The 27,608-nt window shown below is 36.8% G+C and overlaps 1 protein-coding gene across 1 annotated transcript in view; it reads right to left on the bottom strand.

Annotated features, from left to right (window-relative positions):
• CR1 (complement C3b/C4b receptor 1 (Knops blood group)) overlaps window positions 1–27,608 on the bottom strand; it is a 131,561-nt gene that overhangs the window by 50,455 nt on the left and 53,498 nt on the right. Inside the window, exons 17-24 of the mRNA XM_057727207.1 lie at window positions 27,104–27,420; window positions 25,470–25,647; window positions 24,763–24,862; window positions 16,102–16,187; window positions 3,264–3,662; window positions 1,708–1,884; window positions 1,525–1,627; window positions 227–312 (exon numbers count right to left, since the gene is read on the bottom strand). Coding sequence (XP_057583190.1) covers window positions 227–312; window positions 1,525–1,627; window positions 1,708–1,884; window positions 3,264–3,662; window positions 16,102–16,187; window positions 24,763–24,862; window positions 25,470–25,647; window positions 27,104–27,420 — 1,446 coding nt within the window. The remainder of the gene's footprint in view (window positions 1–226; window positions 313–1,524; window positions 1,628–1,707; window positions 1,885–3,263; window positions 3,663–16,101; window positions 16,188–24,762; window positions 24,863–25,469; window positions 25,648–27,103; window positions 27,421–27,608) is intronic.

The raw sequence follows: 27,608 nt of genomic DNA, 5'->3' as shown, positions 1-27,608 counted from the left end.
CCCCACATATTCCCCATTCAATACTGACATTAAACTAATGACTTTCAGATTAATAACATGATGTATAAGACCTGCCAGGCCTTGTTTGAAATCATTCCAGCAAAGAAGTATTTTACGAATAACTTGTTAAATAAAGATTCAGACAACAGGTGATTCCAGGAGGTGAAACACACTAGAAAAACAGAAGGGGAGTTATCCAGACTGCAGAGTTATTCTTTCTACTCACGTTCACACACAGGAACACTGCTGTTCCAAAGGCTTTTCTTTCCAACCAAGACACAATGACTAGCAGAGCTGCCCTTTACTCGGAACCTAAGGGGAGAAAAGGGTAGCAATTGGAGGGGAGATTCCCATTTCTCCCTTCATGTCTTCACTGAGAGATGCTCAGCTTTCTCACTTCAGCCTAAATACCATTTGGTTCTTAGGCCCAGAACAGGCTAAAAGTTTCAGTTCATTAGGAACCTGAATTCAGTAGTTGCCAGAAATTCAGAAGCCAAATTATTCTAATGTATCACAGTATCCTGTGACCTAGAAAGCATTCAGAACTTGTACACTTAAGAGTCAAACAAACTTCATAGCCCAGTGTCACCTCAAAACTCCCCGAACACAGAGCTGGACTCTCCCCTGTGCCCTAGCCCCACACCCATTTCTCAGTGAGAGTCCTCTGACATCCCTCTTATCCTTTTTAGTGGGTCTTGAGCAAGAACAGCTCCTGATCTGAGGAAGCAAAGCAGGGAACACCTGGAAAGAGAACCGACACTGTTCTTGCCACCACAGCTGTAATGGCCAAAAAGAGTTCACAGAAGTGATTGCCATCCTGGAATGCCCAGCTTAATATTAGATCCTATTGTCCTTATGATATCGTCTGATCATTATTGGGTGGCAGATTTTGTACACATCAAAGATTCCTGGAAATTATGACAAATAACTACTCTATTGCCCAATCATGTTACCTCCAACAGACAGTGCATTCTACTGAGAGGACTGGAGCCACATATACAACTAATAATATTACCTGAAACAGTCACATTGGCCACTATGCTTCCAAGGTCAAAGACTTTAGTGATGCAAACAGATGTGATTGGATTAAAATTACTCGGCCATATACTATTAAAAATTCCACTAGTGATTAGTTCTCAGGTGTCTGAAACAACCCTTGCCTGATTTATCACATTGCAAAGAATGTTTGCTTCCACTTACAACTTGTTATTAGGAAATTTCCTACAGAACTATAATTTTCTAACTCCAAGCAACTATTTCCCCATTTACTTCAAGCTCCAACCATGAATTAAAGATCAGTGTCTATGTTTATGTTTGTATTCAACATTGAATTACATGTGCCAATTTCTTTATCTCCTGATAGTGGTGCCCCTGTGTCCTGACACATTTCAATTCTGCTCAGAAGTAAGTCTCCCCAAGCTCTTCTACTCCATAGGCCAGCCTCTCTTTCTGGATTAACTCCTGTACCCAAGAAAGTCAGTACCCAGCACTGTGTTCTTGGTCTCTGTTCCAGGGCACACTCACCCCTCATCACAAATGAAGGATACTTTTGCTCCAAGCTGGAAATTAAGTGGAAAGAGCACACGCCCATTAGGTAGCGGGTCCAGGAAATCAACACATGACTTCACTAGGGAAAAAACACAGACGTGAGATGTCCATACAAGGAAGAAAGAGATGGATCCACAAACCAGATGAGAGTATAAGCACCTGCACATCTGGGAGCTGCCGGGCTCCAGTCTCCCTGGGGTGTACAGCGCAGGGACGCAGCCCCTTCAAGATCATAGCCGGGCTCACAGCTGTAGAACACTTGCTGCCCAGAGGAAAAGTCATCCTTATGGCTTGGGGTGAGCTTACCATGCAGGATTTCTGGAGGGGGCTGACACACTGAGGAAAGAACAGAAAAGTACCTGTCAGTTATGAGGAAATATCTTCTGCTATATCCTGTGCCTACCAGGGAGCTTAGAAAACCTACTAAGAGCGTGCGGATTTTAACAGAAAAGATCTGCTAGTTCGGTACCCACAGCTGACTGATGAGCAAACTGAGGCCACAGGGCAGAGCTGTGAGCAGAATGAATCTTTCTCCAACACGTTGTCTATGTTTTTTTTTTTTTACTAAAACTCTCCTAAGACTACAAGCAGACTGTTCCTTTTGCTTTCCAGGACTGGCCATCCAGGACAGGGCTGTGAGTACTAGTGGACTGTTCCACTCTTACATTTCCTAGAAAACGATCCTTCCTGGCCTCAACAGGGGATACCTTTGTCCTAGTGTCATCCAACAGACCCCACATCTGCCTTACAGTGTAGTTAGTCACCCATTCCCCCTTCATCGTTTTCCCCAGACCCTGCTTTAGAACTGTAAGCTCCTGCTTGGTTCCTATGTGCCAGCCTGGATTCTTCCCGTTCCACTGCTAAGCCAGGCCTTTCAGCATAAGAAGACAAGAGAAGCCACCAAGAACAAAATCCCCTTGAAAAAAGGGTATAGACTTTTAGAAGAGAGAACATATTGTTTAGAGCATATTTTGACTCAGAGTTTGGCTGCCTCCATCCACAGACCAACTGGTGTGTGCTCAGGGCATCAGAACACTTGAGCCTCAATCTGAGCTATGTATAGTTGAATAAAACTGAAGACAATTGCTTGGATTTGAGCAACTTGTTTTCCTTTCCTGAGCCTCAGGGTCCTCAGTAATAACATAGCGGAGTTGGAACAAAATGATCGACGTCTAAGACTTTTTAATCTGATCCTATGATTTCGGTCCCCGTGTCTCATTTGCCATTTGACCTTCTCCAATGATAGATCGATGTCATTGTTATCATACGTTATTGTGTATATACATAGTACAGTTCACTACACATTGTCATGAAGCTCTGCAATCAGAAAGGCTCTTGAATTCTAGGCCTTATTCTGTTACTTACTAGCTCTGTGACCTGGGCATAGTTACCTAACATCCCTAAGACTCAGTTTTCTCAATGTAAATAGGAATAAGAACAGTTCCTACCTTATATGTTTGCTGAAGCATTAAATTAAACATTGCACATAAAATGTGTGCATTGCAGATGAGACAGAGTAAGCATTACTTGACAATTATTATTATCAGAGGTAACAGATAGTAATGCCAGTATCATGTTTAGGGTGTTTACCCCAATTTCATAGCCTTGTGTGCCTACACACACACATACTCACACCCCCCTCCCCCCTTCGTTTCAACAACTCCTACCGTTTATGCTCCCCACACCCCAACAGAGTCTCAGTGGATGTAACTCACCCCTAGAGCAGCTTGGCAGCTCAGGCACCCATGTGTTGTTGGCCCGGCATTGCACAGTGTTGGACCCTCTCATGACAAAGCCAGGCTGACAGCTAAATCTCACAGCCTCATGTAAGGCAAATAAACTCCTATTTCCTGAAACTCTAATTCCATTTTCAACTTCTGGAGTTGTGCATTTAATAGCAGAGATACACTGAGGAGGAAGGCTGCTCCAAACACCAAGTTGATTGTCTTTGCTGGTACAGTTGATGGACTGTTCTCCCACGAGGTCAAACAGCTTTTCTCCATCTGGCCCAGTGTGACACTGATAAGTTACCACTGTTGCATATTGAAAAACATTTCCACTGCTGCTGTAGAAGTCTCCATTGGGTATGGCTGGGGGTGGCTCACAAGATATACCTGGGATAAGGGAGAGTGTGGTCAACAACAGCTTAACTTTTTATTTTTTAATACAAGATTTTAGGAGAAGTTAAAGTTGCAGAACAAAACTGAAGGAAAGTACAGAGATTTATCATATACCCTCTGCCCCTACAAATGCATAATCCCCCGATTATCAACATCCCTCCCCATGTACCAACATCAAATTGGTACATTTGTTACAATTGATGAACAAACATTGACACATAATAATCACTCAGCATTATAGTTTACATGTGGATTCATTCTTGGGGAGCAAATTTTGTGGGTTTCAACAAATATGTAATGCAATGTTTCTATCATTATGGTAACATGCAGAGTATTTTCGTTTCCCTAAAATTCCTCAGTGCTCTGCTTATTAATCCCACATCCTACCTCTTCCCTGGCAACCACTGATGTGATTACTGTCTCTGTTATTTTCTTTTCCAGAATTTTTTTTTACTATGAATTATTTTAATATGAAGTTAATTAGCAAATACAAAGATTGAAGTCACCTCCTAAACTGTGAGTAATTGCAATACTGTTCTTTTCTTCTAATATTTGCTAATATCTTGCTGTTTACATAGATGGAATTTAGTTGTGTGTGATTATGTTTTGTCCATAATTTCATGTAAATATATCCATATATTATTATGGTTTACATTCTCAGGATTTTAAAGGGATAATCTATGTGATTTTATCACAGGTTGTTAAGTTATTTACTTACTGCTGGGCTATTTTTCTGTTGGCTATTTAATAACATCTTTGCAAGTTAAATATACTACCTCTGGCACTATGCATCAAGTAAAGAGAGAAAAAACATGAGTCATGTCAGCATTATGTCATGATATGCTGATGCTTTTTTCTTTCCCCTTTTATTAGCAATGAACTGGTCATTCATATCTGAACAAATGTGCCTCTGCACATTACAACAGAACACCCAGGAAATTTTTTTCCAACCATACTCAGGAAGTGGGTCAGTAGAACCTTGGAAGGGGGCACAGATTCAAGGGAGTTGATGAACCTGCTCCACTCTCACTTGCTGTGATTGGAGAAAAAGCAAAACTGAAGAGTACAAAACAGGGTGGACATGCAAGAAGATAAAGAATTTGTGGAAGTCTAGCCAGCCTGAAGGGAGAATCAGGCACACTGTCAGAGGAGGATAGAGATGAGCTTGAAGGCAGGGGAGAAGGAGGATCTCAAGGAGTGAGTTCCCCTGCCCCAGGCAACACTGGCAGGGGCCAGTTTCCTCTCAGAGGAGGTGAAAAGCGAAAGTGTTGAGTGATTTACTGCCTGGCTTCCCAGTTGCAACTGGAGGGACCCATTTCTCTCCAGCAGCATGCATTTCTGAGAAGGGGCCTCCTTGCCTGTGGGGGAAGGAGAGGAAAGGGAAAGAGGCAGACAAGAATAACAAAGGGCTTTGAAGAAAATCTTTCCCTGCTGCCTGCTTTGAGACTTCAGCAAGAGGTAGTACTCTGGGAGTACCTCCTCTGGGAGTACCTCTTACTGGGCTGTGGGTGCCTACATAAGCAAAAGTTGGTAAGTGCACACCTCTCCTCACTTTGCTGCCAGCTTTTCCTGTGCCACTTTTTTTTTTTTTTTTTTTTTAACCCTCCCTCCCAAGCGCAGCCCCAGAACCAGCTCAGGTAAAAAGAAACAAAAACTTGAGCTATAGTGCCACCTGTTGAACTGCTATAGTCCAAATAGACAACTAAGAAAAGTATGCCCTACTTCAAATGCACATTTTGTCAAACACTATGAAAAGTCACTGCAATATGGTATCACAAAACCCCAATAATTCTCCAGCAACCGAATCCAAATCACAGCATATTGCAATCCAGCTAAAAAAGAATTCAAAATAGCTGTTAGAAAAAGGGTCAATGAGCTACAAGAAGATTCAGAAAGGCAATTCAATGAACTCAGGAATAAAATTAATAAATAAGAAGAAGTTCTTTACCAAAGACACTGAAATTTTTAAAAAGAGTCAGACAAATTCTGGACATGAAGAATTCAATGAGTCACACGAAGAACGCATTAGCGAGCTTAGGAAACATGGCAAATCAGTATAAAGAAAGAATTAGCACCCTGAAGGTTAGGAATTTAGAATGACTCAGAAGAGGAGAGAGAACTAAGATTTTTAAAAAGCGAAGATGTCCTCTGAGAACTATCAGATATAATGAGAAAACCAAATGTAAGAATAATTGGTCTACAAGAAAAAGAAGAGAGGGAGAAGCGAGCAGAGAGTGTAATTTAGAGAAATAATAGCTGGGAACTTCTCAAACCTGGGGAAGGAACTGCAAGTCCAAGAAGCTAATAAAACACTCTATTATCTCAAGGCAAAAAGACCTTCTCCAAGATATATTATAATGAAACTGTCAAAAATTAATAACACAGAAAGAATCTTAAATGCAGTCAGGAAAAAAAGAAAGTAACTCTCAAAGTAGCCATTAGGCTATTAGCAGATTTCTCAGCAGAAACTCTACAGTCCAGAAGAGAGTAGAATGACATATTCAAAGAGCTGAAAGGTAAAATTTGCTAGTCAAGAATACTGTATCCAGCAACCTTATTCTTCAAATATGAAGGACAAATAAAGGTTTACCAGGCAAACAAAAACTGAGAAAGTTTACCACCATTATACTTGCTTTGCAAGAAATGCTAAAAGGAGTTTCAAACTGAAATGAAAAGATGGCACTTAGTGACACAAAAGAGAATAAAAGTACACAATACTCTAGCAAAGGTGAAAAATAAACATTCAGAATTAGAAAACAGTAACTCTGTATTAGAATGGTTGGTCAACTACTTAATTATAATGTAAAAGTTTAAGGAAAAGAGTATTAAAAATTAGAGCTTTCAATAAAAAGCAGCAATGGCTACTATAATTTCTCAACAAATTCACATCTTAAAAAAGGATAAATTGTGACATCAAAAATACAAAAAGGGGGGACTAAAAGAGTGGAAACTTTATTAAAGTGCTATCAGCATAAAAATGATGATTTTATCTATGTGATAGAAGCCATACAGTAATTACAAAGCAAAATTCTAGAAGTCATGAAACAAAACAAGGGGAGACTGATAAAATCACCACAAAAAACCCACCACTTTACAAAGGTAGACAGAAAGAGACCAGAAAAGAAACAAGGGAGAAACAAATCAAGAAAACCGATCAGACAGAATCAATAAAAACAATAAGAACTTACTACTGTGTTCTTACATATCGATAATCACTCTAAATGTAAACGGATTGAATTCATCAATCAAAAGCCACAGGGTGGCTGGGTAGATTTAAAAAACCAAGCAAACAAAGCCTGAGTACATGTTGTCTACAAGAAACTCATTTCAGCTCTAAAGAGCACATAGGCTTGAGGAGAACAGATAGAAGAGGATATTCCATGGAAGTGAAAAACAAAAGAAAGAGGACATACTCACACTTATGTCAGACAAAATATAGACTTCAAGACAAAAATGGTAACAAGAGACAAAGAAGATTGTCATATAATGATAAAAGTGTCAATACATCAAGAAAATATAACAATCATGAATGTATATGCACCCAACATCAGAGCAATGAAATATATTAGGCAAATACTAAGAGATCTAAAAGGAGAAATAGACAACAATACAATAATAGTAGGGGACTTCAATACCCACTCTCAGCAATGGATAGATCATCCAGAAAATCAGCAAGGAAACCTTGGAATTGAACCATACTCTAGAACAAATGGACATATATAAAACATTCCATCCAACAGCATTAGAATACACATTGTTCTTGAGTGCACATGGGACATTTTCCAGGATAGATCATATGAGACAGCACAAAACAAATCTTAGCAAATTTAAGGAGATTGAAATGACACCAACTATCTTTTTCTGACCACAAGTGTGTGAAACTAGAAATTAACAACAAGAGAAAAGCTGGAAAATCTACAAATATGTGGAAACTAAAAAGCACGTCTGAGCAACCAGTGGGTCAGAGAGGAAATCAAAAAGGGAATTAGAAAATTATCTCAAAACAAATGAAAATGGAAATACAACATATCACATCTTATGGGATGCAGCAAAGCGATTCTGAGAGGAATGTTTATAGTGATAAATGCATATACTAAGAAATTAGAAAGATCTCAAACATACAACTTAACTTTACACCTTGAAGAATTAGACAAAGAACAAATTAAGCCCAGAGTTAGCAGAAGGAAGTACATAATAAAGATCAATGCAGAAGTAAATAAAATAGACATCAGAAAACAATAGAAAGTATCAATGAAACTAAATCTGGCTCTGCAAAAAGATAAACAAGATTGACAAAACTTTAGCCAGGCTAACTATGAAAAAAAGAGAGAGAGGACTCAGATAAAATTAAAAATTAAAAAGAAGACATTACAACTGATGCTACAGAAATACATAGGAGTATGAGACTATTATGAACAATTATATGCCAACAAATTAGAAAACCTAGAAAAAAATAGATAAATTTGTAGAAACATAAAACTTACCGAAACTGAATCATGAAGAAAAAGAAAATCTGCACAGACCAATAATGAGCAAAGGTGAATCAGTAATCAAAAACCTCTCAATACAGAAAACTCAAAAGGTGGCTTCACTTGTGATTTCTACCAAAATTAAATTAACACCAATTTTCCTCAAATTCTTCCAAAAAATTACAGAGGTGGGAAATGTTCCCACTTCCAAATTCATTCTATGAGTCCAGCATTAGATTACTTTGGTAACAAAGCCAGACAAGGACAACACAAGAAATGAAAACTATAGGCCAATATCCCTGATGAATATAGGTCCAAATATTCTCAACAAAAAATACGCAAACCAAATTCAAGAACACATAAAAGGGATTATACACCACAACCAAGTGAGATTTATCCCTGGAATGCAAGGAGGTTTCAACATACAGAAATCAATAAATGTATTGGGTGAGCCAAAAAGTGCCTTCAAGTTTTTAAATAAAAATAAAGGCACATTTTTCATTTTTGTCAAGAACTTTTTTGAACAACATGTTCACCCTTCTGTTCCACTACCTTCTGCCATTTTTCAGGCAACTTCATAATTCCATCTTCTCCAAACTTTATATCTTTTTGAGCAAAGAACTGTTTCAGGTATCTTTTACCATCTTCCAGGGAATTGACATTTTTTCCATTAAGAGACTGAAATAAATGGAAATATGAGGGTGCAATATCTGGTGAATACAGGGGATGATTAGAAATTCACAGCCAAGCTATAACAATTTTTGCCTGGTCATCAAAGAAATATGTGGTCTTGTATAATCCTGATGGAAGATTATGTGTTTTCTCTTGACTAATTCTGGATGCTTTTCATTGATTGCTGCTTTTAGTTGGTCTAATTGGGAGCAGTACTTGTTTCGTTTTTCAAAAGGAGCTCATAAAAGAGGACTCCCTTCTAATCCCATGATCTACACAATATCACCTTCTTTGGTTAAAGACCAGTCTTTGGTGTAGTAGGTGGTGGTTCATTTTGCTTGCCCCATGATCTCTTCCATTCCACATTGTTGTACTTTTCATTGTATCCACTTTTCATTGCCTGTTACAATTTGTTTAAAAAACAAAATGCTTTCATTACATTTCAGTAGAGAATTGCATGTGGAAATATGGTCAAGAAGGTTTTTTCCTCTTGACTTATGTGGAACCCAAACATCAAAGCGATTCACATAACCAAGCTGGTGCAAATGATTTTCAATGCTTGATTTGGATATTTTGAGTATGTTGGCTATCTCCTGCGTGGTGGAAAATTGAGTGTTCTCAATTATTGTTTTGATTTGATCACTATCAACTTCAACTGGTCTACCTGACCATGGAGCATTGTCCAGCAAGAAATCTCCAGCACAAAACTTCGCAAACCACTTTTGACACGTTCGATCATTCATAGCATCTTCTCCATACACTGCACAAATCTTTTTTTTTGCATTTTAGTTGCATTTTTACCTTTTTTAAAATAATAAAGCATAATATGATGAAAGTGTTGCTTTTTCTTCCATCTTCAATATTAAAATGGCTACACAAAAATTCACCAATTTTAATGTCTTTTCTTAAATGCAGGTTGGTATGACAGCTGTCACATACAGTCTAACAAAATTGTTTCAAATGAAGTTGAAGAGAACTAAGTGCTACTAGAGCCATCTTACAGAAAAAAACCTAACAAACCTTTTGGCCTACCCAATAATGCATTACAGTAATAAAATTAAAGATAAAAGCTCACATGATCATCTCAGCACAGGCAGAAAAAGCACTTGACAAAATAGCATTCTTTCACAATAAAAAACCTTGGCAGGTTGGGTATCGAAGGAACATATCTTAACAAAATAAAGCCCAAGTATAATAAACCCATAGTTAATATTATACAAAATGGAGAAAAAATTGGAAACTTTTCCTCTAAGATCAGGGACAATACAAGAATGCCCCCTCTTACAACTCTTATTCAGTATAGTACTGGAAGTCCTAGCTAGAGAGAGTATGCAAAACAGGGAAATAAAAGGCACTCAAATTAAGAAGGAAGAAGTAAAATTGTTGCTATTTGCATATGATATGATTCTATATGTAGAAAATATTGAAAGATTCAACCAAAACACTGTTGGAACTAATCAATTACTTCAGTAAAGTTGCAAGATACAAAATTGATATAGAGAAATAAGTTGCATTTTTATACACATGGGATAAAACATCTGAATAAGAATAAAGAAAACTTTTCCATTCATGATAGCATGAAAGAGAATAAAATACTTAGGAATAAATTTAACCAAGGAAGTCAAAGATCTGCATGACAAAACCCAGAAGACTTTGCTGAAAGAAATTGAACAAGACGCAAAGTGGAAAAGCACCTCATGTTCATGGGTAAAAAGACTTAATATTGTTAAAATGTCTACATTACCCAAACCCATCTATAGATTCAACACAATCCACATCAAAATACCAATGCCATCCCTTACACAAATAGAAAAAAAGCCTTAAAATTTATATGGAACCACCAAGGACCTTGAATAGCCAAAGCAATACTGATGAAAAAGAGCAAAGCTGGAGGTATTACAATTCCTGATTTCAGATTATACTACAAAATTACAATAATAAAAAAAGTATGCTACTGGTACAAAAATAAACATATAGACCAATGGAACAGAATAGAGTCTAGAATTAATCCCTTGCTTATATGGTCAACTAATATTTGACAAGGGAGCCAAGAGCATCCAATGAGGAAAGGATAGTCTCTTCAACAACTGGTGCTGGGAAAACTGGATAAACACATGCAGGACAATTAAATTGGAGCCCTATGTTACATCACTCACAAAAATCATCTCAAAGTGGATCAAAGACTTAAATATAAGACCTGGTATTATAAGGCTCTTAGAGGAAAACATAAGGAAGAGGCTCCTTAACATTAGTCATGGCAATCAATTTTTGGATATGACACCAAAAGCACAAATAACAAAAACAAAAATCATCAAACTTAAAACTTAAAAGCTTTTGTGTGGCAAAAGAAACAATTAACAAAATTAAAAGGAAACCTACAAATGCTGAACAATCATCGACAAAAAGACACTGGAACTCACAAAAAAGACACCCCACATCCAGAGACAAAGGAGAAGCCGCAATGAGATGGTAGGAGGGGCGCAATTGTGTTAAAATCAAATCCCATAAATGCTGCTTGGGTGACTCACAAACTGGAGAACAGTTATACCACAGAAGTCCACCCACTAAAGTGAGGGTTCTGAGCCCCACATCAGGCAGGCTTCCCAACCTCAGAGTCCAGCAATGGGAGGAGGAATCCCCAGAGAATCAGACTTTGAAAGCTAGCGGGATTTGATTGCAGGACCTCCACAGGACTGGGGGAAACAGAGACTCCACTCTTGGAGGGCACACAAAAAAGTGTGCTCACCAGGACCCAGGGGGAAGGAGCAGTGACCCCATAGGAGAACCAGACCCACCGGCTGGTGTTGTAGGGTTGCCTGCAGAGGCGGGGGGCAGCTGTGGCTCACCAAGGAAACAGGGGCACTGGCAGCAGGGGTTCTGGGAAGTGCTCATTGGTGTGAACCCTCCCAAAGTCCACCATTAGCCCCACCAAAGAACCTGTAAGCTCCAGTGCTGGGTAGCCTCAGGCCAAACAACCAACAAGCTGGGAACACAGCCCCACCCATTAGCAGACAAGCAGATTAAAGTCTTACTGAGCTCTGCCCACCCAGCCCTACCCACCATCAGTCCCTCCCATCAGGAAGTTCGCACGAGCCTCCTAGATACTTTCCTCCACAAGAGGGCAGACAGCAGTATCAAGCAGTATCAGCAGTATTTCATCTTGTGGAACTGAAAACCACAGCCACAGAAAGACAGAGAAAATGAAAAAGCAGAGGACTTTGTACCAGATGAAGGGACAGGATAAAACCCCAGGAAAACAACTAAATGAAGAGGAGATAGGCACCCTTCCAGAAAAAGAATTCAGAATAATGATGGTGAAGATGATCCAGGACTTTGAAAAAAGACTGGATGCAAAGATCGAAAAGTTTACCAAAGACCTAGAAGAATTAAAGAGCAAACAAACAGAGATATGCAACACAATAACGGAAATGAAAAATACACTAGAAGGAACCAATAGCAGATTAACTGAGGCAGAAGGGCAAATAAGTGATCTGGAAGACAGAATGGTGAAAATCACTGATGCAGAAAAGAATAAGGAAAAAAGAATGAGAAGAACTGAAGACAGCCCAAGATACCTCTGGGACAATGTTAAACGCACCAACATTTACATTATAGGGGTCCCAGAAGGAGAAGAGAGAGATAAAAGACCCGAGAAAATATTGGAAGAGATTACAGTTGCAAACTTCCCTAACATGGGAAAGGAAATAGCTACCTAAGTCCAGGAAGTGCAGAGAGTCCCAGGCAGGATAAACCCAAGGAGAAATACGCCAAGACATATAGTAGCCAAATTGACAAAAATTAAAGACAGAGAAAAGTTATTAAAAGCAACAAGGGAAAAAAAAGACAAATAACATACAAGGGAACTCCCATAAGGGTAACAGCTGATTTCTCAGCAGAATTTCTGCAAGCCAGAAGGGAGTGGCATGATATATTTCAAGTGATGAAAGAGAAGAACCTACAACCAAGAATACTCTACCCAGCAAGGATTTCATTCATATTTGACGGAGAAATCAAAAGCTTTACAGACAAGCAACAGCTAAGAGAATTCAGCACCACCAAACCAGCCCTACGACAAATGCTAAAGGAACTTCTCTAAGCGGGAAACATAAGAGAAGAAAAGGACCTACAAAAACAAAAACAAAACAATTCAGAAAATGGTAATAGGAACATACATATTGATAATTACCTTGAATGTAAATGGATGAAATGCCCCAACCAAAAGACACAGACTGGCTGAATGGATACAAAAACAAGACCCATATATATGCTGTCTCCAAGAGACCCACTTCAGATCTAGGGACACATACAGACTGAAAGTGAGGGGATGGAAAAAGATATTCTATGCAAGTGAAAATCAAAAGAAAGCTGGAGTAGCAATACTCATATCAGAGAAAATAGACTTTAAAATAAAAAATGTTACAAGACACAAGAAAGGACGAAATAGAGACACAGATGTAGAGAACAAACACATGGACACCAAGTGGGGAAAGCGGGAAGGGTTGGGAGGGACGAATTCGGAAATTGGGATACCAAATTGTACACTCTAAATATATGCTGTTTATTGTCTGTTAACTGTATCTCAATAAAAGTTCTTAAAAAATAAATAAATAAAAAAATAAAAGGAAACCTACAGAATGGGAGAAATTTTTTGCAAACCACATATTGGATAAGGTGTTTAGTATATAAAAAACTCATACAACTCAATAACAAAATAATCCAAAAAACCTGACTGAAAAACGAGCACAATCAAATTTTTCAGAAGACATACAAATGGTCAACAGGGACAAAAAAATATGCTCAACCTCACTAAGCATCAGGGAAATGCAAATTAAAAACACAATGAGTTATCACCTCACTTTTGTTAAAATGGCTGCCATCAAGAAGACAAGAGATAACTAGTGGTGGTGAGGATATGGAGAAAAGGGAACACTTGTACACAAGTGGTAGGAATGTAAACTGGTGTGGCCACTATGGAAAACATATGGAGGTTCCTAAAAAATCTTAAAAATAGATCCAGGAATTCAGCCTCTGAGTATATATTCAAAAAAAAATAAAACACTAACTCAAAAAGGTATATGCACGCCCATGTTCATTACAGCATTAGTTATAATAGCAAAGACATGGAAACAACCTAGGTATCCATCAATAGATGAATGGACAAAGAAAATGTGCTACATACACAATGAAATATTATAAAAAGGAGAACATCCTGTCATTTGTGACAACATGGATGAAATTTTACACATTATGCTAAGTGAGGTAAGTCAGACAAAGGAAGACAGGAACTGTATGATATCACTTATATGTAAAATGTAAAAAAGCCAAGTTGTAAAAAAAGAATAAAATGGTGGTTACCAGGGGATGGGGGGATGGGAGGACAGGACAGATGTTGTCTAAGAGTATAAACTTATGAAAAGTAGTAGATATGTCCTGGAGATATAATGCACAGATCAGTGAATATAGACAGCAACATTGCACTGTAATCATAAAATTTGCTGAGAGACTAGCAACTAATTATTCTAACTACTAAAAAGAAAGGATAATTCCATAAAGTGAACAATATATGAATGTATATCTTAAATTTACACAGTTATATGTCAATTATCTTTCAATATTTCAAGAAAAGGTAGAAAAGAAAATATGAAAGGTAAGACTATGAAATAATCACAGAATTGGGGTAATAAAATGATAAATGACTACTATGTTCTATCACAACATAGTAATTTAAAATATACTGATGTCAGTGAATATTCACATGTACACACATGACCAATACTGACTCAGTTAAATGTTTATTGACCTATACATATAGTAGAAGTGGGAACATTTTTCATTAAAGATAACCCCCTACAAAAGGTGCCAGACCTAGAAAATTTTATATAGTAAATGATAATACCTTGCTAATTTGAATTTTTTCAGAGAATTTAATATTTTTGACAAGTAAAGAAGGCACCATTTATAGTTTCTCATTCATTCTTTGGTTATCAAAAAGCCAATGTTATTTTCTTTTGCGGAATATCTGTGAATACAATGAACACATTCATTGTAGGAAATTTATAAAATGTGGACAAACAAAAAAATGATAATGGTCCAAAAATAAATATTCTTAATAATTTAATGTATATTGTTTCAGATATGTGTGTGTACATGCATGTGTGCCTATGGATATATTTTCTACAGTATCATATTTGGTGGCTGGATAATATTCAGGGATATAGATATATAAATATACTATCTATTGCCACTTGGATGTGGCATCTCAATCTCTAATTTTTCATGTTATAATTTTTACCTTTCTTAAAAACTTATCATACGCATTTTTTAAAGAACTTTTACTGAGATACAGTTAACATACAATAAACTGCTTATATTTAGAGAGTACAATTTGGTATCCCAATCTCCCAATTCATTGCCCCCCAATCATACCCATTTTTAATAATCCTTATTTCTTCTATCACCTATTTACAAACCATGATTTCTAACATTTTCCACTATCATAAATATTGTCGCATTGAGTGTGTTTGGACGAAAATCATGGGAAAATTCCACGATGATTATTTTCTTGAGATAAATTCTGGGAAATGGAATTGCTAGGTCAAAAGGTATTTGCATTTAAGGCTTTAGTATATATTTCTCATTAGCCTTCCAGAGGTTCATGCCCACTTTTACTACCATCAATTCTGCATGTGATACTGATTTCTTCACAGCTTTAATACTTCACCAATTTGCAATCATTCTTCTGTGTTTCTCAAAGTTTTGGAGGTTCACTTTACAATGTTCCATTGGAAAGATGGATGGCCAACTAATCAAGAACAAATACAACTAGGGCATGAGCTTGGAAGAATTTGAAGGAAGAATAAAGAGCAGAATAACCAGAGGCTTGGGAAAATTGCTAAGGATTGTAAGATCTCTTATACTTCAGTGTAAGAATGATAAGGAAGGGAGTAATCTACTTCCTGGACTTATAATGTGATATTAAGAGGTTGTAGAGACAAAATTAATTTTCTTTAACGTCTTTTAAGTTTATTCACTAAGGAGAGTGATCATTATACTGAAAGAGTTTGCTATCAAAGTAAGAAAGTGGGGCAATTTCACCTGAGTTTAAGTCCACAATTTCAGATAAATTACCTCCTAAAGTAAAGAAAAACCAGGAGGACCATGCAGCACATGACTCCAAGTTTCAAATATCTGAGAGACTACTCTGTGCAAGCAGGATTCTATTCCTTCTTCATAATTCCAGGGATAGATAAGGATCAAATGGAGGGAATCATGGGAAAAATACTTCAACTCACTCTTACAAATAGGTGCCTCCTTATCCCAAGTGACATCAATGCCTGAGAGGAGACAAGTAGCAGAAGGGGAACCAATGAGTTGATACCTAGAAGCAAAGAATGAAAAATGATTATACTCTACACATATTTCCCACTTAAGTCACTATGAAGAAATAATTGCAGGAGGATGTTACAAGTTATAGGACAGAATAAAACACAAGACACCTCAAGGAAGAAAGTCCCCTTTCCACCTACAAGTTAGTCTTTATTCTTCAGGGCAAGCTAAAATTCTTACCTCTTTAGTCCATCTCCATTCGTAGTCCCCTCACAATTCACTGCAATATTCCCATTATTAATCATGGGATATTTCTGTACTTGTCTTAAAGGTACCTCAGAATTATTTTATCCATCTGTATTTTCATCCAAGAAATTATAAGTTCTTGATTAGGAGGGAAGGTGGCTTATTGAAGTATATATACTCTTTAGCACCTCGCCTAGAGACTCTTAAGCACGGAGTGCTCAAAAATATCTATTGAGTGAAGGAAAGAATGATGGCTTTACCCTGAAGATTTAGTAAATGAGAGCCAGAGGAAACAGCTAACCATTTTTACCCTTTAATGTAGAAAGCAGGGGTACTCACCCACTGTGTCACAAAATCATTCATAGTAGGCCACAAAATTTGAAACTTTTCATCATCATTTTTTAAGCTTTTTATTGGAGTATAATTGCTTTACACTATTGTGCCAGTTTTTGCTGTACAACAAAGTGAATCAGCTGTATTTATACATATATCCCTCATATTTATTATATCTCTATTCTTACTGTGAGAAATGTTGCAGAAGATATTCAGCCAAGCTATTCATGTGTTCCAGTGTACAGCAGTGCTAAACTTGATAAAGTAAAAGGTCATGGATATAATGCACTTATATAACAGTGAGGTAGTTACTGGAACAGCTAAGAAATTTACCTCTTGATTACCTAAGACATGTGATCAGGGCAGTACCCATTTGTAGCAGAGAATACTGGAATCTCCGGTATATACTATCTTCTTCTTCATTAGTAACAGGACCCTATATTTTTAACTGGGCTATTGGCCACATTCAGTAAAGACTTCATTTTTTAGCTTCCCTTAACAGCCACGTGACTATGTTCTGGCTTGAGGGATGTAAGTGGAGTGTCTGGAAAGTGTCTTTATAGGGTTAAGCGTTCCCTCCCTTCATTTCTCCTCTTTGCTGAATGGAGTTTGGACCATGAATTGAGATGGACTCTCTGATGGAAGGACCCCAAGTTTCCGTGGGTCATGGAGCCACCATATGAGCCCTGGGCTGCCCATCATTCTTAACCTGAGAGAGAAGTAAACTGCTATCTTGTTTAAACTCCTGTTATTTTATTTTTTTTCTGTCCTTTATAACTTAATCTAACCTTAACTGGTATACCAGCTCTTCCCAAAACAGTAACAAAAAGATGGTGGGAACCATTTTGGTAGAGCAATGACAGTGAATATTTTGGTAGACACAGTAAATGACTTTATATTTAGGTAGTGATTAAATTTTACTGATTGTTACCTTGTTTTTTATTAGTTATGTTCTAAAATCTTTTGTGTGCCAACAAATATTTAATCTTCAAAAAGTCTGCAAACATTTTGAGAATGACTTTAGTAAGGGAAGAGAATAATAATCCCTGCACTACATGTGTGTTTCCTTCTGCCTGTCTCCCATCATACATTTAAAAGTTGCCTTAGGAGCACAAAGTCATGGGTATCCTCTAACTTTTGACTTTATAAAGGCTGCTCTTAATGTGATCACTGTGACTAAACTAGAGCTTTGAAAGAAAAATGTGAAGCAGGTTCCAGCCTCTGTATGACTGTAAAAAGCAGTGAATACTTTTGAATGTATTTTAAGACACGAGTATGCTACAGTAATAATTATGTAATAATTTTTTCCTGAACAGATTTCTCATCTATGAATCTCTTTTATTGGAGACCACTTAGCACCTCTGGGCATTAGAAATCTGTGTAGTCATGAATCTAAATCGTTATTCAAGAAGAGCCATGAGATTCCTTTCCCTGTAAGCATCATACACACTGTGGAGAAGCGTGCCAAGGCATTAGAGAGCGCATTAAGTAAGGTCAGGGATGGGAGAATCAAGGGCGTATCTTTTCCTATTTGTTCATGTACTTTGAACTATTTAGCAGTGAAAGAATCTAGGGAGACATTTCAGTAGGCTGCAAATTACTAAAAGTAGCTCACAGATGATTTTGCAGAAGTCCTCTTTTTTTTTTTTTTCAAAAAAAGAGACTTTTAAAACTGAATTTTATTGGCTTATACAAATTAGCATATATTCATTGTAGACATACTTGGAAGTCGTGAATAACCCAAAGATCAAAAATAGCACCACCCAAGATAGCACCACTCATAGTAGTTAATATTTTGATATGAATCCTTCTAGCTTTTTTACCTAAAAATACACAGGTAACCCAGATGTCAACTGGGCTTAGCTACCTTTAGAAGGAAGAGCTGGTTAAATTGGACACAAGTATCAATTCTACATTTGTACAGACTCCCATCTGCCCTTACCACCTCTCCAAACATTCTCAGATTTCTCAGCCCCATCAGTCCTTCAGATAACTGCAGCCCCAGTCTACATCAAAGACACTACCAAGAGAGTGAAAAGATAACCCACAGAATAAAATAAAATATTTGGAAATTATTTATCTGAAAAGGGTTTAACATTCAGAATATAAAAAAATCTCCTATAACAAAACAACAAAAAGAGAAACAATCCAATTGAAAAATGGGCTTGAATGGACATTTTTCTAAAGAAGATATACAAATGTCTTATAAACATGAAAAGATACTAATCATTACTAATCATTAGGGAAATGCAAGTCAAACTCACTTCAGACCATTCAGGATGGCTATAATAATAAATTGTTTTTAAATGGAAAATAAAAGTGTTGGTGACAATGTGGAGAAAATGGAACATATAATTGCTGGTAGAAGTGTAAAATTTCTATAGTGGCTGGTGCAGCCGCTATAGAAAACAATTTGGCGATTCCTCAAAATGTTAAACATATAATTAATATATGGTCTAGCAATTCCAACCCCAGATATATATCTGAAAAGACTGACAACAGAGATTCAAATGAATACAGGTTTATCTCTATTTACGTATTTTTAAGCACATCCCAGAAATTGAATTTTTCCTACAAAATGGCACACTTCATGGATGTTTTCAATTTCAATAGGATAGAGAGGATATAATATTTTTATTAAGCATTTAATTCCTTCAATATCTATGGTGATAACTCCTTTCTCACTCATGTTTACTTGTAAGTTTGTTATTTTGTGAAATTACATTTGGTTAAGTTCTGTTTGTTTAATTGGCCACATTAACGAAACAACTGAGGTTTTTGCTTATCGTTTCTATTGTTTCCCTTTTTCTTTTATTATTAATTTCTTAGTCCAGCTTCTTTTATATGTTCATGTTTTAGTTATTTAAAAATTCTTAGGTAAAATGTTTTGTTCATTTATTTGAAAAAAGTCTTTGCCAGATAACAAAAGCATTGACTATTCCTCTAAGGACCGTTTTGGCATCAGCATTCCAGGAATTTTCATGAGTGGTATTGGCATCACAATTCATGATGAAGAGGCTGAATAATGTAAGGTTTACCAATACAGGCTGTTGAGGCAGGCTGGCAATGTTCAAATTCTAACCATAACCTCTGCCCCATGAGTTTGGGAAAATTAGTTCATCTCTCTGTTTTGATTTCTCTCTTCTGTAAAATGTGTAACATTCACTTCAAAGAGTCATTTTCAAGATTAAGTTAATTCATGTAAAGCACTAGAAGAGTTCTTGGGGCTCATGCACTCAATAATCATTCCTTATTGTTATTCGATATGTAATCTGCAATGTCTGTTTTAATTTTCTCTTTGACCAAGATCCAAAACTTGAATTTTTATTTATTATTTTGTCATTAATTCCTAGTGTTATTTTTATTATAACAAGAGTATATAGCTGTTTTAGTTTCTCCTATGTTCAAATTTATTGATATACACCCTGTGGAGTGATATGCTATCAGCTCTTATAAATGGTTCCTAGAAAGAGTTTGCATTCTCTGTAAGGTAAAAAGTTCAACACACATGTACCAAACCAGCCTCATCCATCCATGTCTTATCTTTTGTACCTTTGCTTATCCAGTCTGAAGTTTTCAACTATTATTATTTCATTAATTTATCTTTTTGCTTCTTTTTAGAACCTCCTTGACTTGGAATAATAGCAGAAATTGAGGAAAAATAATCCTTTTTCATTTAACCATAGGTTCTCCAACTTGAGTTCTGCAGGCCCCACATATCCTGTAGCCTGTATGTGTAAATGAAGTCTTATTAGAACTCAGTCACACATGCATTCACGTACTGTCTAGGGCTGCTGTCCCACTGCAACTGCAGAGGTGAGTAGTTATAACAGAGATTATATGGCTCACAAAGCTGAAAGTATTTACTACTTGGCTCTTGACAAAAAAAGTTTTTCATCCCTTTGTCAAAACAATCTACACTTCATTTGTCCAGATTAACATCTGCTTCTTAGCTATTTATTTAATTTATTTCTTTTCAGGATTTAACAACAAAAAATTACAATATGTTTTTGCTTAGAATACCATGAATTTCAGATAACCCCACTTTTTCCAAGCACATTCAAACATATACATGCATACAGAGTATCTCCTCAAAATTTGTCATTATTTCTTCAAATTGAGAACAAACTTTACAAATTGTTTTCTAAGTCACTATCACATCATGACCATCCATCCAGATCACTGAATATAAAATCTAATTAAGTCTTTCTGAATCCTGCAAAATAGTTACAATTTCTGCAGTGGCTGCACCATTTTACATTCTCACCAGCAATCTACAAGGACTCCAGTTTCTCCACATTCTCACCAACACTTTTTATTTTCTGTTTACTAAAAATTATTATTAAAGTCATCCTAAGTGGTGTGAATGGGTTTTATTTGCATTTATCTAATGATTAATAATGTTTAGCATTTTTATGTGTTTATTGGCCATTTGTATACCTTCTTTGGAGTGTCTATTCAAATTGGGTACTGTTTTTTTAAATTGGGTAGTCTTTTTCCTGATGAGTTGTAGAGTTCTTTACATATTCTGTATCTTTAACTCTGCCAGATATATGATTTTCAAATATTTTTTTCTCATTCTATGGGCTGTCTTTTCACTGTCTTTATGGTGTATGTTATGGTCTAAAGGCTTATGTCTCCCCAAAATTCATATGTTGAAATCCTAACCTCCAAGAGCAGTGGCATTAATAGGTAGGGCCTTTGGGAGGTATGTCATAAAGGTGAAGCCCTCGTGAATAGGAGTAATGCTCTTATAAAAAAGACCCCACAGAGATCCCTAACCCCTCAACCATGTGAAGACAAATGAGAAGCATACACCTAGAAGAGGACCTTTGTTGACCCTGCCAATGCAACTGGAAGATCCCAGGCTTGCAGTCCCTGGAATGGTGAGAAATGAAGTTCTGTTGTTTATGAGCTACCTAGCCTGTGATATTTTGTTATAGTAAGCTGAATGGACTTAGATAGTGTCTTGATTCAAAAATGTTCTTAATCTTATTGAAACCCTATTTGTCTATGTCTTCTTTGGTTGCCTGTACTTTCAGTGTCATATTTAAGAAACTATTGCCAAATCCAAGGTCATGAAGATATTATTATAAAACTCCACTAAGAGTTTTATAATTTTAACTTTTAACTTCAGGTCTTTGATCCATTTTGATTTAATTTCGTATATAGTTTTGCTTCATTGTTTTGCATGTGAATATACAGTTTTCCCAGGATCATTGTTGAAGAGCAGTTCTTTCCCCAATGAGTGGTCTTGGGACCCCTGTTAAAAATCAGTTGACCATAAATATGCAACTTTATCTCTGGGCTATCACCTACTTGATTGGCCTGTGTGTCTAACTTTATGTCAATAACATACTGTTTTAATGACTGCAGCTTTGTAGCAAGTTCTGAAATAAAAAGTGTGAGTCAACCAACTTTGTTCTTTTGAAGGTTGTTTAGGTGTTCTGGGTCCCCTGAATTCCATGCAATATTTAGGATGGTTTTCTGTTTCTGCAAAAAATACTGTTAGAATTTTTGTAGGGATTGCATTGAATCTGCATATCACTTTCATCTTACCAATGTTGTCTTCAAATCCATGAATATGAATGTATTTCCACTTATTGTCTTCTTTAATTTCTTTCAGCAGTGTTTTATAGTATTCAGTGTATAAGTCTTATGTCTCATTAATTAAATTTATGTTATATCTAAGGATTTTATTGTTTGAGAACATTATAAGTGGAATTTTTCTATTATTTTATTTTAGAAATGTGTCTTTTAATTATCATGTAGCTTGAAGTTTTTATTGACTATATTTAGAAGGCATTGTTCTTCAAAAGGGTAATTTAAACCATTCACAGTTACTGTAATAACTTACACATTTTATCTTGCTTATAGTCTTCTTTTCCTTTTCTTTATTTATCAATTCCCCAGGTTGGAACTCAGTGCTGTACAAGACCAGCTCCATTCTTGCTCTGCTGATTCTGTTTCCAGCAAGAGAGAGAGAAAGTTTCCTTTTTCTTCCTTTTCTTAACCCTCTTTTGTCATATGGACCAAAGTGGTTTTGCTTTTTTGATTGTCCTTGTGATTTTGAATTTATATATTTTGATTTCATACTAGTATGGAATAATATCTTCTCTTTATTTATCATGTCAAGAATATGTACTTATCCTCTATGTATTATAAATTAAGCATATATATATAATTTTTACTGTACCATCAACTTCCTAGTTGTTGTGATAAAAATCTATTATTTTATATCAAGTTTATTATACTTCTTTTCATACATGAGTTCTCTTTTAAGAATTAGTTCTGCCATTATATTTAGTTTTACAACCATATTAAAAATAAAAATTTTTAAATGTTTAGTTTTGTGACTCACTACTATTTCTTTGATTTCTTCTTTTAAAAATTTACTCATATTTCTGTGAGAGAATTATTCTCTTTTGAGGAAGTATATCTAATTGGTATGTGTTTTGGGTTCTTACTCATGTAAGACTGTACATCTGTGCCTTGTAGATAAATGATAGCTTGGCTGAACACAGATATTTTATGGCACAATATTTTTTCTCAAACACTAATTTATGCTATTTAGTGTGTGGAAGAGACTTTTGATGTCAATATGAAATTTTTCTTTTTCTGATTATTCTGTCTTTGGATAGTTGTGGTATTTTCATTCAGTATCTGAATTTCATAAATTTCCTTCATATAGGGCCAATGCCTCTTACCATTAACCCTGCATTTGTTTAGTAAGCCTTAAAGATTCAAACTATCTAGTCTTTTTTATTCTGATCTGAGAAGCTATCTTCCATTATGTGCTAATTAATGCTTCACTTTTTTCTTCTTTCTTTTATTTTTCTCATATCTATATGTGTGTCTGAGACAATGTGTGTATAATTTCCAGCTTTGGCCTGGATTAATTCTGGAGAATTTAATCTTATTTTCTAATGATCTCTTTGTTTTTTTCCTGGATTCAATCTCCTGATTATTGCTGTTTTTTAGATTTCTATGTGTTTTATCCATACGTAAATTTTCCTAATATCAGATCATTAAATCTTATAAATGCCTTTCATAGTTTCATAGATTCTATGTTACCAAACACATGAGAGATTTCTAATAACCTGTTTTATAATTTATTCCCATGTTTACTGTAATACTCTGATTTATAGAGGAATATTTTCTCTGATTTCTTAAATTGGTCTTTTTATTTTCAATTGCTGTATCTTATATTCAATGATGTTTTGGTTTGCTCACCAAAGAGAGCTTTAGACTTATTCCCGAGAAGAGGTGAGAAGACACTGGTGATGAGAGTATATGGGAAGGTTTTAAGTCTCCCAAGCTCAGACAAAGTGAGAAGAGGCTAATATTGATTCATCCTAGTTTAAACTTGCTGGATCATAGGTACAATAGCTTGGGTAGAATAGGATGGGTTCAATGACTAGGGACAGTTTTTGCAGGAAGATTTAATATAGATATCTTTTTTCCCTCTAAGTTATTGTGCCAACTGAAAATTAGTACACATTCTTTAATTGCTCCCTGTAAGTTGAGGCAATGGCTCCTAGCACGTTTCCCCATCCCAGGGAAAAGTCAAGAGCAAGAACTCCCTTAAGGTCCCCACTCTGTGTGCACTTTAACACTTACATTTCCCAGAACTGCTGTTACATTTAATATTTACCCTCCCAATTCCTGTCCCACTGTCCTCTAATCAGCTATACTCCGGCTGCTGACCTGTTAAGGATGTTTGTATGGTTCAACTAGCATTTTTCCTTTTATTTATTTGGCAGGCTGGTCCTTTTTATCCAGTGAATATCTCACTGGGTTTCTCATATACTACCTTCAGCAGGAACATGGTGCCCTCCCTTAGTTTATTATACAAGTACAGATTGTGCCTTTTTTAGATTCCTTGGTCATATGCCTATGTTGTCCAAGCTACCATCTTTACCCAAAAGTCTTATTGCTTACTTGTTAAAGTACATATGTCAATAGTCTGGTTTGCATATCTAAGTCTGGGTGGAAGGTTGGCCTTGCTGTTCTGTACTCACATTCCCAAGGTAGTGCTCCCAACTCACCCTTCATTACAATAATAATTAACTGTTGATCCAAACTGGGTATCTGTGTTTATATGCACCATGCCATTGAAGGGTTCTGGAGGTTTTCCACATGATTTCCCTACAGAAAAGAAGCAGAATTCAGAATGAGGTGTACAGTTCAATTTATACTTGTTTTTAAGATTCAGACTGGAGTGTAGCATAATGAACTGCCTGTATACTTCTGATTGTTCCACAGAATTGACAAAACTCTGAGAAAAACTTATCATACAAGTAGCCACAGGGCACCTGCTTTTAAAAAGACCACTGTACATCTTCCAATAAAGGTTATTTGTGGTTAAATAATTGTTTTCCACCCTATCACCCTAAATCAAAGGCCTTATATTTGGGATTTTCCTCCTATTTTAGTTAGCCAAGCACAATTCACTGTGACCTACATAATTTTCCTGTGCCCCTGTTTTACTCATTTTACAGTTTTAGCCACCAAGGGGAACCCCCAGTGAATGGAAAAAATTCCTCCAATTTCTCTTGTGAGAGCCATTCCCATGAAATGAATATCTAGTCAAGGTGTAGAAATGCCAGGAGATAAGAAGGGATGACTTACAAGTCCACCCTCCATGTAAATACCTTGGGCAAACTTAGATATCTCACCTTCAAAATTTAAACAAATTAAATTAGATCTCACAGATTCTTTAATATACATGAATTGGCTCCCAGGAAGGGGTTACTCATGCCTATAAATATATTGGCAATTGACCAGACCAAGTTTTCTAAGCAGGTGATAGAGAATATATTCTCAAAATGCCCAAGGAAGCATTCATAATTCAGAGATGTCCCAACTGGAAATTCAGACTCATCAGTCAGGATTGTAGGCTTGGTAAATGGAAACTGGGGCTTTACGATAACCTGAAGACCAAAACCACGGAAATATCAAAGTGAGCAGAGAGATTTCAACCCTGTCTCCTCTTTCTCTCCAACTGAGCTGAGAGATAGGATTACAGAAACAGAGCCTTATAATAATGGCAAAAGATTTCCTTACCCTAAGGCAACCCCTGAAGTTACCTTCATATGGTGCTTTACAATAACATCTACTCATCAGGAAATGTTTACTGCTTGGAAGACTATTCACCTTTTTGGCCTTTCTGTTCTTATTTCACCAAAGCAAGAATTTTAACTAATAGTTTCACATGCCAGGCCTCCTATCAGAGTGCCCGTATCTAGAGTTAACCATTACATCCTTACTTATTGGTATTAATATACTCATGTATATTAAGACATGCTTACTGTCTCTTTTTACTTATTCCTCCCTATCTCAATCTCAAGGTGCCTATCATAAGCTGCCTCTCTGGTGCTAAATAGCAGTCACCACTTGTAGTGGTGTGAATGATGTCTGGATACGAGCATCCAGAACCTCAGAATGGGAATTCATTTGGAATAAGGGTCTTTTCAGATGCAATTAAAGTAATGATTTTGAGATGAAATTATCTTGGATTGCCAGGGTGCACCCGAACTCTAGTGACTGCTGATGTCCTTCAAAGAGAGAGAAAGTGGAGATTTCAGACACAGAGATACTGGAGAGAGGGCCAAGTGAAGACAGGGGCAGAGGTTTCAGTGATGTGTCCACAAGCCAAGGAACACTAGGAGCCACTAGAAGTTGCAAGAAGGATCCTCCTCTTAGAGCCATAGGAAAGAGTGCAGCCCTGCCAACACCTTGATTTCACACTTCTATCCCCTAGATCTGTCCGTGAGAGAATTAATTTCTGTTGTTTTAAGCTACCTAGTCCATGGTTTATGGCAGCCCTAAGAAACTAATAGACCTCTCTTCTCATTCTGATGCAGACATTCAAGGACAAGGACAAAACAGACTAAGCCATTCAGTAGCTTCCTCTAAGAAGCTAAGCCTTCTTTATAATAGTGTAGTACATACTTTGAAATAGAGTCTGAACTCAGCTATCTCCTCTTTGGAAGAAACTGCTTCTATTTGTCCATTCAATAAGCCTGGCTGAGGACCTAGGCATCTGCATTTAAAGAAATCCTACTGGATTCTGATATATACCATTCAGTTGGAGAGGGAGGAAGATCAAGCAAAGGTTAAATGTCTCTCATCATGTGTAGCCTTTTCTCACTGGATTGCTGTTCCCTCTCAGAGCTTCCCTGCCAATGATGTGGTGTTGCAAGGTTGGTGCCACACTCCCAGTCTATCCTGGCTTCGTTCTTCTCTTACCCCCCTCTCCTCACCACTCTACCAGCAAGTAGAGTGGTTAGCATCTTACCTAGTCAAACATCTGGCACTACTGGAAACATTTGTTTTAGCTATGGCATGTAATTTTGACACTTCCACTTATGACAAAGTTAAACTCACAAGTAAACACCATATCTCATTACAGAAATATAAAAGGTCTGGTCCAGATGTCCTGAAACCATTTAGGGTATATAGGAGTGGGCATTGACCAAAAGAACCAGAAAATTCACAATGAGGGTCAGGGATGCTCCAAACTCCATTCCCTTGATTGTCACTTGTGCAGTGGATGGTGCTTTCCCTAATGAGATTGAAATTAATCCCTCTCTCTGGGTGCAGGTCACATGTGCAAGACATTTCTTTTCCACAGGAAGTGTCTCCCAGAGAAGTTCCTGCGTGGTCCCCATTACGGATAGACAGAGGATTTGGACAAAAGGTCTCTAAAAGAGCTATTAGAATATATCCAGAATTTGAATACTGCTTATCACCTCTCTCTTAACCTGGGCCAACACCCCAGGTTATATTCTCAGCTCTACCCTCAGATTTTCTCAGCTACAGATGCCTTTTGGGCCTTCAGTTGCTTTCTCAATTGAGAGTGCTGATACGACTGCTACCTCATTTCCTGACA

The sequence above is a fragment of the Hippopotamus amphibius genome, chromosome 3 (assembly GCF_030028045.1).
Source record: "Hippopotamus amphibius kiboko isolate mHipAmp2 chromosome 3, mHipAmp2.hap2, whole genome shotgun sequence".
In the NCBI taxonomy this organism is placed as follows: domain Eukaryota; kingdom Metazoa; phylum Chordata; class Mammalia; order Artiodactyla; family Hippopotamidae; genus Hippopotamus; species Hippopotamus amphibius.
Note: the sequence above shows the minus strand (reverse complement) of the source record. Positions and strands in the feature narration are given on the sequence as shown.